The sequence below is a fragment of the Anabrus simplex genome, chromosome 12, assembly GCF_040414725.1.
Source record: "Anabrus simplex isolate iqAnaSimp1 chromosome 12, ASM4041472v1, whole genome shotgun sequence".
Taxonomy (NCBI): domain Eukaryota; kingdom Metazoa; phylum Arthropoda; class Insecta; order Orthoptera; family Tettigoniidae; genus Anabrus; species Anabrus simplex.
This window is the reverse complement of record NC_090276.1, coordinates 51,957,116-51,973,092: the sequence shown is the minus strand read 5'-3', so window position 1 is coordinate 51,973,092 and position 15,977 is coordinate 51,957,116. Positions and strand designations below refer to the sequence as shown.

Here is a 15,977-nt window from a genome sequence, read left to right as displayed (position 1 = left end):
CATCCAACCCATCATAAATGCCCATGCCCCTACTAATGAAAAAAAATTTCTAGCAAAGACTAGGAAAGAAGTGGAAAAGTTTTGGGATCTCCTTGACCAAACTGTAAACCAAATAAATATTAACAACGTTAAGATCCTGTTAGGGGACTTCAATGCCCAACTCGGAAGAGAAAAGAAATACCGAGATATCATTGGGAAATGGGCTCCACATAAACATACAAATGAGAATGGTCAAAGAATTGTTGAACTCTGCAGAGAACACAAACTAATCTCAAAGTCCACCTACTTCAAAAGGAGGCCCAACAAACTAACTTGGAAACATCCTGATTGGAGAAAAGGGGAATGGCAGCTGGATCTCGTATTTATGGACAAAACCTTCCACAGAGAAATCTACAATGTTAAAGTATTAAGAGGAGTAGATATAGGTTCAGATCATTACATAGTCAAAATTAAGTTCACACCACTAAAAAAGAAACCAAAACGCAATAAACGAAAAAGGAACTTTGATCCACACCAGTTAATTAGGAATGATAAATATAGAGAAGTCACACAGAACATAAAATTGACAGATAACTTAGAAGAACTGGTTCCAATTTTCAGGCAACAAGCTGAAAATTTAGCCCCATTGAACACGCGTAAAAGACATGCCTGGTGGACCTCAGAATGCGACAAAATTCATGAAGAAAGACATCAGGCATGGTTAAAATTTCAAACACACAAAACAGAAGAAAGTACAACCAACCTCAAAAATATCAGGAAAAAGTTCACACAAATTATCAGGCAAACCAAGAGACAATCACAGAAAGATCTAATCAACTCATCATCATCATCATCATCATCATCTTCCTTCCAAGTATTGGGCCATGTGACCTGTTACAGTCTTGCATTTTACTTTTTGCAAGACTTGAAAGCAATCAAATGTCCTTCCGACGGGTTGCTAGCCTGAAGGAAGGTCTAATCAACTCAATAGAAGAAAACTACCACAAAACCAATTCCAGAGACTTTTACAAAATGTTTGGAAGACAAGTACAAAAATTTGCCCCTCCCACATCAATGCTGAAAAGTGAGGATGGAAAAATGACGCATAATAACAAGGAAAATGCCAAAATCATGGCAAAAGCATTCATTAAACTTTTGAATTGTGAAGAACCCCAGGAACTTTTAGCAATTAATACAGACACGCCCATCAAAACCCCGCCTGAACTCATAAATCCCCCAACAATCCAAGAGGTGGAAACAGCACTCAAAAGAGTTGAAAAATTATAAGGCATGCGGAGAAGACCAAGTTTTCGCAGAAATGTGGAAATATGCCAGTGATACAGTTCAAACATCCTTACACATGGCCCTAACAAAAATCTGGATAACAGAAAAGTTCCACAAACATTGGACCACAGCCATAATCCACCCACTCCACAAAAAAGGAGATAAAAGCAATCCAGATAATTACAGAGGTATCTCTCTCTAAGACTCCACATACAAGATTTTCTTCAGAATCCTATACTGGATGATCAGAGAACAACTAGAGGAAGAATTAGGTCAATACCAAGGAGGCTTCAGACCTTGGAGAAGCTGTGCAGAACAAATCATCACTTTAAAATTAGCCATAGCATATTACAAGAAGCAAAACAAACCTCTTGCAATAACCTTCGTGGACTTTAAGGAAGCTTACGACTGTATCCATAGACCTTCAATGTTGAAAATATTGGGCTCCATCCAAAATGAATCAAATTGATTGAACTCACCTTAACCAACAATAAATCAAAAGTCAAGTTCAGAGGGGAATTCTCTGAGCCATTCATCATAAAAACAGGCTTAAGACAAGGAGATTTCTTGTCACCACTGCTCTTCAACTGTGCCTTGGAATATATAATGAGGGAATGGTACAAGAGTAACCCAAAGAACATCCGAATTGGAAGACCCAAAGACAACATAAGTTTAAATTGCCTAGGTTTTGCTGATGACCTTGCTCTCTTGTCCAACGTTATTCAGGAATTACATCAAAGAAAGGACAATAAGTTCCACCTTTTCAATACTATATATTGTGTGAAAGTTTTACATTACAGTTAAAACATCACAACTTTTGTACATTCGGTACCGGTTTCGACAGATTCCCTGTCATCATCAGCCGAGAATAATTAAACAAAGACAAATATAGATCATGATTCTTATGGTGTGATTACAATGGTGGATTAAAAATATACATTATATGATTAAAATAGTATATATATATATATATACACAAATAAAAGGTAAGTAAAATGGGAATGGTCATTATTCTATGAGGTGTACACCTTAATATTTCTAATTAAAAGGTTAATTTGTTAAAAGAAATTTTGTTCTTGTAATATATAATTAGGGCCTATAGTGAAATTTAATTGTAGGCTTAAATCTGTAATATTTTAACTTTTTGACCAGTCAATTCATTGAAGTTATGTAGCCATGTTTGACACATTAAAAAGGTAAACAAACATTTAGTCGAATGGTGTTCCACATAAAATATGTACAATAAAATTCGATTGGAGCTTCAACTTGGACTTAAGAATGGAAGAATTATATTAATGTTCAATGTAAGCAGAAATAGATGAGTTAATTTTTTCACTATGTATTGATGTTGATAGTTAGAATGTCCATTGAACAGTTCAATATGTCGATTTGTATTCTGGAATGGTTTACATTATTTTGAGAAATAGTAATTGAGGTTCTTGCTAAGGTGGTACTTGAAGATCTTGTGTTGTAAGTTGTGAATACATAAATGATTTGGAAAGATCCTGATCCAAGTCGGAACCTATAAGAAATAAAATGCTATTTAAAGTTATATGAAAATCGGAAGGAGTAAAAATTTGCGAAATATTAGCGAAATGAAGGACTCACCTCAGGTGCCAAGTTGGTAGTAGATGTATCGGAGTGGAACTAACAGGCTGAATGTGAAGAGACGGACTTCAGAAGGAAGCAAGGAGGGGCGGAGTTACTGAGCGAGGGGAAGAGGGAGCGCAGTGGAATATATCTAGATTTTTTAGAACATACACAAATAGACAATAATGCAACATTTAACAACATGCATCTCTGGTCCAGGTACATTTTATGTGGAACACCATTCGACTAAATGTTTGTTTACCTTTTTAATGTGTCAAACATGGCTACATAACTTCAATGAATTGACTGGTCAAAAAGTTAAAATATTACAGATTTAAGCCTACAATTAAATTTCACTATAGGCCCTAATTATATATTACAAGAACAAAATTTCTTTTAACAAATTAACCTTTTAATTAGAAATATTAAGGTGTACACCTCATAGAATAATGACCATTCCCATTTTACTTACCTTTTATTTGTGTATATATATATATATATACTATTTTAATCATATAATGTATATTTTTAATCCACCATTGTAATCACACCATAAGAATCATGATCTATACTTGTCTTTGTTTAATTATTCTCGGCTGATGATGACAGGGAATCTGTCGAAACCGGTACCGAATGAACAAAAGTTGTGATGTTTTAACTGTAATGTAAAACTTTCACACAATATATAGTATTGAAAAAGGTGGAACTTATTGTCCTTTCTTTGATGTAAATCTTGTTTCAATACGGAACCTAAATATGAAATTCTTAACGTTAAATGATATTCAGGAAACCTGACAACAAGTTATATCAGTACAGGAAATAGCACAGAAAATTGGTCTTGGAATATCTTTTGAAAAGACAGTAATCATGTTTACTGACCCACCACTCATAAACAGAATTGCCATAGGAAACCAAGAAATCAAAATTGTAGATAAATTTAAATATCCGGGAGAAATCATAACATATAACCTCAATGAAAAGCCAGCATGGCATAACAGAGTAAATAAACTGACCACAGCACAATATGTCACCAAGAATACCTACAACAAAAAAGGCCTGTCAGTAGCTACAAAATTAAAACATTACAAAACAGTCATTCAACCAGAAATAACATACGCAAGGGAAACCATCTTCAAAACAACTAACACTGCACAAATGGACAAAATACTTAAGATAGAGAGAAGAATCATTGGAACATGCATCAAGAAATCATACCAAAAAGATGGACACAGGAGAGTAGCTTCTAATGAAACAGTCTACAAGGAAATAGAACCAGTAATGAGCTCAATCAGGAAGAACCGCATTTCATTTCTTGGACATCTAATCAGGACATCAGAGAACAGGATCATCAGGAGAATAATAGAAAAATTATGGAATAGTAAGTGCAACATTAAGTGGATTACAGAAGTCAAGGAAGATATGGATAAACTACAAATTACAGTGGAAGACCTAAGAAACAAAACAGACAAAATCTAGAAACTCTCAGACAAACAAACCAGACTGCAAATCAGAATCAACAAACAGACAATAGGAAGGGTGATTTCCGATGAAGAAAGAAGGATAAGTTCAGAGAGAATGAAGAAGTACTGGGATGACAGGAAACTAAAAAATTCTTTGTATAAAGTTGGCTAGGGTGGTCCAGCGAAGGCCGTAAAATGTAAATAAATAAATAAATCCATTGAATGAAGCACTTGCATACAAGAGCCAGCATAGTTTTCTCCTCGTCTTTGAATCATGCTCTGTTTTTCTTTCATTGCGTGAGGTTATGTTTGTCAGTGAGTTATCCGAGTGCATTATCTGAATACTGTAAATGCACCTTGTTGGATACATTTTGGATATAGTTTTTTCCATGATATTTGAAAGGTTTAAACTGTGAATCAAGGTTAAATGCATGCAGTAACGGGTCTTAGAATATGTTGTGATACAGCGAGGGTTGGCATTTCTGAATTACGAGTTGACCGTTAATTCGAAGTCCGATTTTTGCGTCCCAGCGACTTTGAATTAACGAGGCTTTACTGAAATGACGTTCCGTACGGGTACACCAAAACTGAATAAGATAATCTTCACTTGTTCTCAGAATTGTGATGCGTTTGCTTACTTTTCCCTGATTTGTAATCAGGTAGTTCCTCCTGTATGTTGTATGGAGTGTGCCATCTGATATTAGCTGTATAGAGAGACATGTGCAAAATACCTGGCGATTAAAACAGGATGAATTTCAATTATATTTTGAAGAAAAAGGGCTACATTTTAATTCGTTATACTGAATGTTCAAAATTCTTTACAATGAAATGTTCTAAGACATGTTAAATAGGGAAAAGGGAAGAGGCCTAAAAATAATTTCGCTATTCTGAACATTTCGTTAAACTGGCTTTCGTTATAATGACATTTTACGGTACTTCTGAGACATCTTTGATGGAGTTAAGTTATTATTTCTATACAGTATAGATATGGAAAGACAGGTGGATGCTGTGCAAAGGACTACCTTATTTTAACCTGCTGAAATCATAATTAAATTCCCGCTGTTGTTGACTGTGGAATCTGACTTAATTTACCCAGCATTTGTTTGGGAGTACTGTTAGGTCATATAGCTGTTTTCTTCACTGTGGCATTTAATAACATCTTGATTTTTTATTTACATATTTCTTTTTCTTCTCTGTTCAATCACTGCACGCCTTATTTCCTATGTTTCACAGCCTACGGTTCCAGGATCACAGTATCTGGCTCACTTCCTAGCAGTCTAATAACCACCTTAAACACATTCACGCCCATGGCACTTTTCTCTGTTATTAATGGAATCTACCCAGAGCCATTTGTTTAGTTTGCAATCTGATTGGAGTAGTGTTGTAAGCAGGATATCCTCTGACCAAGTACGCTACCATGTCGACTGCTTCCAGTGTAATGAATACAGTCATATTTTGTTGTATACTCATGGCACCATTTTCTGCTTCTTTCCTATGGAGGTGCCTACAAGTTATGCAGTAAAGAGGCAGGATACTTGAATAGAATAAGGAACCATTGGGAGCTTAACTTTTGGTAGTAAAAAGGCTACCCACGACTGGAGCTCGTTACATAATACAGCGTCCGGCTTTCAGGTATAATAAAATAAAAACTAGTATCGTGAGGAGTAGCACAGATAATTATTGGTGGTTTAGTTTCTGCAAGTGGAGGTCAATGACGGGGGTGCAGGAACACCCTCACAGATTGGTTACAGTCAGTGATAAACTATCTTGTACTAGTGATTTGTGCAGATATTTTGTGGATGAAATTGGCAGAACTGGATTTTTGACCATATCCTCACAAAAAGAATCTGTTTTATGTGAGGGTTAAACTAACATATACTTCAACATTGTGGCAATTTCAAAAAAGAACGCCTTGATTCTGAACTTCATCTTTGACTTATGTAGTCTTCGTTGACTTCAGCTGCAGCTGCTGCAGGTGGTTCCTCCATGGCTATGGGAATATCAGCAACCATGGCTGCGCAGGCTCGACGGTCAGTCCTTATTGAAGAGCCCAAGAAACGACGTCCTGGTCGTAAACCCATTTCGGAAATGTTGGCAGAGGATGAGAACTGCCTATACTTTGTAATTCGCCAGGGCAAGATCTCCTTACAGGTAAACCAACTCATTTTTCTATTACTTGACATGGTTATACCAATTGTTTTCCAACTAATTCCTCCAGGTGTATCTTAACCCTATTGAACTTAGCTTATCTGCACGGGTCTGTTTGAAGGAGCTTTGACTATCTTTTGTGATTTTGCAACAGAAATAAAAAATTCAACATGTTAACAATTTAACACACATTCATGCTCCCTAATATATAAAAGTGTGCATTGCAGAAAGTAATATACAGTACATGTTAAATTTTGGAAAAAAGAAGTTTTTTATTGACTGAAAGTCACACACTATTTTGTCTGACGTTTTGACTGCTAAGGCTGAAAGAAAGATAATTAAATTCTGAATAATTTGATGTCATTATGATTTTTGTACATAACAGTTTACTCCTGAAGTATGATATTTAAGTTTTTCACTGCACACAAAACCTTCACTCATTTCATTTTCACTGTCAGATACATTATAAGCAGCTGTGACTGCTGGTGTCTTCTGGAGTACATTTGTCACTTCTCAAGTAATTGGTATGACGTGGGCAATAAAGCATCTAGGTATTGAAACACCTTAGAATTGTTCAGCCTTGAACTTCGCCACGAACTTACTACGCTGGCGTAGCAGAGAGAGAGGTGATACTGTCATATAGCGTGTCCCAGGTGGCGGATGGGGGGGGGGTCGTCCTAACCGGCTTGTCGGCGGACTTGAGCAAAATTAATTAGCTCTCTCGCAGACCAAACATACAACCCCCTGTTGTGGGGGTGGGGGTGGGGGCAGACGAAAAATACACCTACTGTATCTCGTGCCTATCGTAAGAGGCGACTAAAAGGGCGACCAAGGGATGATAATTTTAGAACCATGAGACTATTTGTCTGTTAGTACCATTACGTGAGAAACACCACGGATATATGTTTGCTAGGAGTAGTACCTTTATGTGAGGAACACCACGGTTCTGGACGTTGCCTGTGGGTAGTACTATCGTGTGTATTCCACCGGGGGGGCATTCGGCTGCGCGGACTAATATCCATGTGCCGTAATGCTGAGCTGGAATGTGTAGGTTCCCCTGTGTTCAGAATAGGTCTGCGCTACCTATGAGTAGTACCACTTCTGAGAAACTCCTTGGGTCTACATTGCATGCGAGACACCCCATCGGTCTACGTTACCTGTGATTAGTACCACTATAGGAGGAACACCATAGTTCTGATTTACCAGTGATTTGTACCATTATGAGGGGCTGGTGACCTGGATTTTGGACCCCTTTAGATAATTAGAGTACTGGGCGAGTTGGCCGTGCGGTTAGGGCCCCGCAGCTGTGAGGTTGCATCCGGGAGATAGTGGATTCAAACCCCACTGTTGGCAGCCCTGAAGATGGTTTTCCGTGGTTTCCCATTTTCACACCAGGCAAATGCTGGGGCTGTACCTTAATTAAGGCCACGGCCGCTTCCTTCCCACTCTTAGCTCTTTCCTATCCCATCGTCGCCATAAGACCTATTTGTGTCCGTGCGACATAAAGCAAATTGAAAAAAAATGTAGATAATTAGCATCATCCTAGTAATTTAGACATTGTGAATTGGACCCACTGATCATTTTTTCATCATTCATTTTAGTTTCTATTCAGTGGATACAATTTGAAGTTTTAATTTTAATTTTGTTGCAACTTGTACAATTAGGGGCCAGTGACCTAGCTGTTAGGCCCCTTTAAACAACAAACATCATCATCATCCTTTAACTTCCCCATCCATTGAAATAAAAAAACCTGACTAGCACACACAGGAAAATAAAAGTATTATGATTTGGGAAGAAAAGAACAAACACAAAATATCAACAAAACAGAATCAATTTTAAACTAAACTTATACTAAAAATAAATCAATATATTTGTAATCCAAGCAAATACCAATTCTTAGACAGAATGCAGAAGATCTAGCTCCATTAAATCCAAGGAAAAGACATGCCACACAAAACAGAAGAAAACACCACTAAACTCAAGAATGTCAGAAAAGAATTCAACCAAACTATTAGAAGAATTAAGAGAAAATATCAAAAAGATACAATAAACTCTATTGAGGAAAATATTACAAAACCAGTTCTAAAGATTATTACATAGCCTTTTCTTAAACAATTGCAAAAATATAACCCCCCACATTATTGTTGAAAAATAATGATGAGAAAATAGTGCATAACAATATGGAAAACACAGAAATCATGGCGGAAACATTTAACAAGTTCTTGAACAGTGATGAACCTGAAAGTTCTTATTAATTGATACACATAGTACCCCGACAAAAAGTAAACCAGAAAATATAAACCCACCTACAGCAAAAGAATTTGAAACAGTGCTTAAGGAAATGAAGAAATACAAAGTGTGTGGAGACAACCAGGTTTTTGCAGAGATGTGGAAATCCGCCGGCAGTGCGACTCAGACGTTCCTCCATATGATATCACAAAAGATTTGGATTACCCAGAACAGTGGACAACAGCTATAATTAATCTTATTCATAAGAAAGGTGAAAGATGTAATCCAGACAACTATAGAGGTATTTCCATCCTTGACTGCACGTACAAGATTTTCTATAAGATACTATATAATCAGATTAAAGTACAACTTGATCAAGAGTTGGTGAGTACCAGGGAGGCTTCAGACCTTAGAGAAACTGCTCTGAACGAATAATAATTTTGAAGCTAGTCATGGCATATTACAGAGAATGAAACAAGCCCCTTTCAATAACGTTTATAGATTTCAAGAAAGCTTACGACTCCATTCATAGACTATCATTATTAAACAAATTTTAAGATATTTTGGACTTCACCCGAAGCTAATCAAATTGATTGAACTTACTCTAATACAGTTTCTAAAATTAAGTTCAGAGGAGAACTTTCTAAACCATTCTTGGTAACAGCTGGTTTAAGACAGGGTGACGGATTGTCGCCTCCTCTTTTTAACTGTGCACTAGAGTATGTTATAAGGGAATGGTACAAGAACAACTCAAACAATATATAAATTGGAACCCAAAAGGATAACGTACATTTGAACTGTCTAGGATTTGCTGATGATCTAGCTGTTCTGGCCAATGATATTCAGGAAACAAAACAACAAATAAAATCTTTACAAGAAATAGCTCAAAATATCGGTTTGAAAATTTCATTTGAAAAAAAAACTGAAGTTGTGCTAACTCAGCTTCCGCTTGCAAACACAATTAAGCTGGGAGACCAAGAAATAAAAATTGTAGAAAAATTTAATATTTAGGTGAAATAATCACATTGAACCTGAACGAGAAACCAGCATGGAATAAACTGGTTATAGATAAATTTGGTTTACAGCACAGCATGTTACCAAGAATACATATAATAAAAAGTGTCTCTCAACAGCAACCAAATCGAAACTCTACAAAACAGTCACCCAGCCACAAGTTACATGTGCATGTGAAACATTATTCAAAATAACAAACACAGTTGCAAAAGAGTACTCAAGTTAGAAAGGAGAAATAGAAAAATTATGTAAGAGTAAGAATAATATTAGATGGATCACAGAACTTAAAGGAGACATGAGAGAGTTACATATTACAATAGAAGAGTTAAAAACAAATACACTCAAGATACTGAAAGATAAACACTCTATAGAATACAGATGAAAATCAACAAACAGAGAATAGGAAGAGTGATTCCAGAAGCAGAAGAAAAATTACGTTCAGACAGGATGAAAACGGTATTGGGCTGACAAAAACAAGAAAAACGTCCATAAACCTGACTAAAGTAGTCCTATGTTGGCTAAAAAATTTAAGCAAATGAATAAACCCAAGCAATACAACAAGTTTGAACTGCCACAACATAAACATTCATGGTTAAAACATTTCATATGTCCAGAAAAGGAAATTCTGTTAAGTAAAAAAAATATTTAAGAATAATAATGGTTCATGGTATGGGTTACTGCAATCATGTCCTAGTTCATAAACATGGGATAATGGCTGTGTGGCCTAGTAAGTGGTTCCGGAAGTCAGGATACCATTTGCAGTGAAATGGGACTGGGCACCTTGGACATATTCTGAGTTGTGGCCCTCCTTGTGCTCTACAATCTACTGGTGATCCCTAACTTGTTGAGGAGAGATCCTCACTTAGACTACGTGTAAGTAAGGTTAGCATCCTGCTTCACATAATTTTTACCAAGCACGCTCAGAGCGTTTTAAGCAAACCTCAGACCTATGGGAGTAATGGAATCCCATTTCCATTTGACAAGCAAGGGATTCCTTGAAAACCAGCTTGGCGAACGAAATGGAATTCGATGAGGAGCTAACAATATTAATGGGGCTTATGGAAGAAAGTAGAACTGGCTGGGTCAGCAAAGAGGATGCATCTGGATTTATTAGGAGTTAATGAAAAATATCCGGGTAAGTGGAGATGATGAGGAAGAGATTATAAAGTGTGCTCGACAGGTGTTAAAAAGGGAAGGGCAGAGTGTGGGGTAGGACTGATAATCAGGCATACTATTGGACGCAAAATAGTTTCTGTTTAGCACGTAAATGAGTGAATGATGTGGATAGATTTTGCAGTGAGGAATTAGGACAAGAATTGTCTCAATGTACTCACCATGTGAGGATGAAGTTGACAAGTTTTATGAAGCATGTAGTGTAATCGTAGTCAGTGTCAATTGCACGGATAGGATAGTGTTAATGGGTGATTTCATTGCGCGTGTATAAAGGAAAATGAACCTTATTGTACTGTTGTGTAGGAATGTATGTTTGCATGACATATTTACCCACTCCTAGAGAATGATGTATTTATGGTTCATTTTCCTTTACACTGTAGCGTAGGAAAAGGAGCACAACAAAAATGTTCTGATGGACTGCATATCAGTATGTGGCTGGGAGGCATGACCAGCCTTAAGGGAAATAATGTATAGGAAGAACATGGTCACATTCGCAGTTTTGGCACCGCAGCAATGATATGACTTAAGACCACCAATTTAGTTGATTGTAGACTTGATGGAAGACTGATTGATTACATCAGAGAGTTGGGGTACTAAGAATATAAGCCAGCTGTACCTAAGGTACTAAAACAACAACACAGTCCATGCTGTAAATAGAACTTGCCAGTAGTTTAACAGACCATGCTTGTAGCAATTTATGTTTATGATTTATAATTGCTTCCAGTCTTCGGAGATCATTATTTGATCTTTTTTTGTTCCTTCTTTTGCAGACTGTTGTGGACGACTGGATCGAGAGTTACAAAAGCAACCGGGACTCTGCCCTTCTCTCGTTAATGCAGTTTTTTATTAATGGATCTGGATGCAAAGGTAAAATCACCCCTAACATGCAGGCGACCATGGAGCATGCTGCCATCATCCGAAAGATGACAGAGGAATTCGATGAAGAAAGCGGGGAGTATCCTCTGATCATGACAGGACAAACATGGAAGAAGTTTCGGAACAACTTCTGTGAGTTTGTGCAGATATTGGTGAAGCAGTGTCAGTACTCCATCATCTATGACCAGTACCTTATGGATAATGTTATCTCGCTGCTGACAGGGCTATCAGATTCACAGGTGCGAGCTTTCCGTCATACTGCAACTTTGGCAGGTGAGTTTCTTTGCAATGTATATTGTAACTTGTAGACGATTACCAGGTAAATAGCATTTACTCTTAAGATTTATTAGCTAACACTAATTGCTGTACAATTACACAGTCACACAATTACTCTAGTTTGCCCGTACTCTCTCTCTGTTCTCTCACTTCAGTCACACTAGGTTTTCAGTCTAACATTGAGCTAAAAAAAAAAATTATACTTCACAAACTCCTGTAACTGTAACTAGTACCCTAGGGCAGTTCATCATTAACTCACTGTACCTTGTTCATTGCCACACTTCACAGTTTATGAGCATGCAAAGATTCTCTCAAGTTTTTACATGGTACTAGGTTCACACTTACACTGCAGTCTTCTACCAAGGTTCCGTATTGCTCCGCTGCATTGTTCTCTCTTGCTGCACTGCATGCTTTTCTCGTCATTTGACTCACAGAAGCACTCCAGTGCTTCGAAACACTCGCTCCACACAGCTGTCACTCACAGAACTGAATCGTATCGGGCTGGACTGACCTGTCTTTTATTGGGAACGGCCTTTCCAGATACTGTGGTTGAGGAGAAGCACCTGGATCTCTCTAGAAATGGAATGCTCTGGTTTTCTTGCGCAATGTCAGGAAGGCCTGTGACTAATAGTGGATGGGCTAGCCCGCTCCTGTCTCGTCTCTGACTGGTTGCCACTTGAAACGAGCGGGCAGGCCATGCTAGGTGACGTCACTTGTGACTGGGGGCCAAGCTGGATTGCTCCTCCAAGACCGTCCAAAAAAAAATGGCAGACCCTGGCACAATATACATCTCTTGTTTCGAGTTTTCACACACTCCATCACACTGCACTCTGGTATGTCAAACTCTGCTCTCCAACAGGCCTGTGTAGCCCTTTTTTTTTTTTTTTTTGTACAGACTAGTTCACTTCACAACTAACAAGCTGCACTGAATATTGCATAGCTGTCTGACATATTCACTCCTCGTTGATATGACTGGTAACCGTCTTGTAATTGCATGTGTACAGGACTCACTTAAGACTCACTTTATATAGGCCAGCAGAAGGTTCTCACCCTCCAGATTACTCTAGGCACATTAATCGTTATAACCAACTTCCAGTTTCTTCTAAGGAGAGTGCTTATTCGGAGCCTCAGCAATTCTCTGGTAGTATTGCTTTGCTTGCTGCTGGCCCACACACATTGGAGACTTCCACTGAAGCCCCATCCGTCCTAGCCTTTGTTTTCATAATATTGTGTAATAGCAGGGGCAACAATAGAGCCGTTTTGTAAAAATCCTGTGTATTCGGTCGGGTACCACATAGAAATACTCTTTTTTTTTTTTAATGTTCTTGGGTAATAAAACATTACACGCATAGTTTTAAGATGATTCTACAATACCAATATAGTTGGTCCGTTATTGGACATCAGTTTCCCTATGGGAATCAACATCTTAAGATTCTACTACTTGCTATTCTTTAGGCGTGATAAGGGAGGTTCTTGATGATGGGATAGTTTACGGGATTGAGGGCTTCATCCCTGAAACATTCTGTAATAATAATATTATTGGCTTTGCGTCCCACTAACTACTATTTTACGTTTTTCGGAGGCACCGAGGTGCTGGAATTTAGTCCCACAGGAGTTCTTTCACGTGCCAGTAAATCTACCAACATGAGAGTGACGTATTTTAGCACCTTCAAATAGCACCAGACTGAGCCAGAATCGAACCTGCCAAGTTGGGGGTTAGAAGGCCAGCACCTCAACATCTGAGCCAGTCAGCCCGGTGAAGGATTCTTTTGGTTCAAACCAACATCATAACATAGATATCACATCATTAGTTTACTTTCTTATGTGTAATTCAAAGTCAGTCAGCATAAATGGTAAAAAGTAAATAAGTTGCTTTGTATTTTTAAAAACTTTACATTTAAATAAGAGAGCAATACATCTGGAAGACACTCGGTGAAACAGGCATTTGATTCATAAACACTCACAGGCACTTGTTATAGTCATTCATTGTATTTACTTGATTCTGAGATGCGCCTTTTTCATTTTATTGTGAGTCATAATCAGGATTGTGCTTTCAAATGTATGGCATACAAGATTAAAAAATGTAACTTGGAAGTTCTGCTTCCATTCTGCTTTGCATAATGTAGGTAATTATTGCAGCATAAGTGATATGTGTAAATAGTCCCAGTGAAGTTGATTACTCATAAGGAAATCAATCTTATTAGATTTGTGTTTTGGAGTTTGCAAGAAGTTACTGTAGTCATGAATGCTAGTTACGAAGTCAGGTTAGTATTACTAATTGCAGTGTACCATGTTCATTTAAACTTTCAAGAAGGGGTCTGAAGTAGCCGGCTAATGTTATTTTAGTTACATGGTTTGAAATTTACAGTGCACAATAAAGTAAATTGTGCATTAGACTCCAGGAAATGTGGTGTACAAGAACCTTGTTTATCTGGACTAGATGGGACCAGAGGTGATCTGGACTAACAGCAGTGTGGACAGTCTGGAAAGGAACCAATACGTGAATACAAGCTACATAATCTATAGAAAGCTTTATTGACATAAACATGAAATAAACAACACTTAAAGGCACTTTAACTCGATAGTATACTCATTTTTATTTACTCAAGTACTATGCAATTTGCATTTGAGAAACATCAGTGCAGCTAGAGTTGTTTCCATTGAGAGTTCTATGTAAACCATTACATTTTTGAGCTGTGTCATTGCCTCTTGGGATTTATTACTTCTTCTGCTGGAACGCTACTTTCGTTTCCCAATTCACCATCACTGTTGTCATTACATGTAGGACTGTTTCCAATAAATCGTGCCGTAGCCACGACCACGTATTTTTTAGCCAGGCAATCGGGTATTTTTACAGACATTTCAGAAAACTTGGACAAACAGATAGACAGTTCTACGTTACCTGTGGTGACAGCATATCTAATGCAACAGTTTCAATATGTATTATTCAAAGGATACAGATATCGTCACGTTATTAAATAAAATTGTCCAAATAAACTGGAAATCCGGATTAATAAGGGCTGGATGGACAAGGTATTTGTGTGTCTCGTAATTGAATGGTGCTATACAACACTCGACCAAGTGCCAAAAAACAGCTTTCGATATAATTACACAAATGCATAAGCCTTTGTATTAATTCATCTTTCCTGTGAAATGTAAAGTATTATATACCAAAATGAAGATAAAAACAAGAATTTTCTTGTTAATGTATCAACCTTTTAAATACATTGTCATAATCTGAGATAATGCTGCTTGGTTGTTTGATGCTTTATTGCAGTTCCTTCAGGTATTTGTTTACCGAGCTTGATAGCTGCAGTCGCTTAAGTGCGGCCAGTGTCCAGTATTTGGGAGTTAGTGGGTTTGAACCCCCCTGTCTGCAGCCCTTCCATGGTTTCCCATTTTTACACCAAGCAAATGCTGGGGCTGTACCTTAATTAAGGCCACGGCCGCTTCCTTCCCTCTCCTAGACCTTTCCTGTCCCATCGTCACCTTAAGGCCGATCTGGGTCGGTGTGACATAAAGCAAATTGTAAAAATAAATTTTAAAAAATTGTTTTGCATCAGTTGACTAACCAACAAAATTATCATTTAGTGATTTGAATTGACTTCAAAAAATTCAGGGCAGTGTGGATAGAATATGCAATGTCTTAACAAATTTAAATGCAAGATTCTGTTAAATACCACATCATATGTTATAAGAATCAGAAAGGAACAAACAAGTGTCAAGTCTAGTCTTACATAGATTCGAATCCCACAGTCAGCAGCCCTGTAGATGGTTTTCCATGGCTTCCCATTTTCTCACCAATCAAATGCCGGGACTGTTCCTTGATTAAGGCCACATCTGCTTCCTTCCAACTCGTAGCCCTTTCCTATCCCATCGCTAGAGCCCTGCACGGATGCGGATATCCGCGAAGTCAGTGTCTTGGCGGATACAAACTGTATGGCAATG

The 15,977-nt window shown here is 37.7% G+C and overlaps 1 protein-coding gene across 7 annotated transcripts in view; it reads left to right on the top strand.

Moving 5' to 3' along the window:
- SA1 (stromal antigen) overlaps positions 1-15,977 on the top strand; it is a 168,688-nt gene that overhangs the window by 42,243 nt on the left and 110,468 nt on the right. For 5 of the 7 annotated variants that reach the window (XM_067156393.2, XM_067156397.2, XM_067156394.2 and 2 more), the window contains exons 4-5: positions 6,274-6,464; positions 11,648-12,026. In XM_067156393.2, the coding sequence (XP_067012494.1) occupies positions 6,274-6,464; positions 11,648-12,026 (570 nt within the window). The remainder of the gene's footprint in view (positions 1-6,273; positions 6,465-11,647; positions 12,027-15,977) is intronic. The other 2 variants (XM_067156395.2, XM_067156392.2) reach the window with 1 other exon arrangement.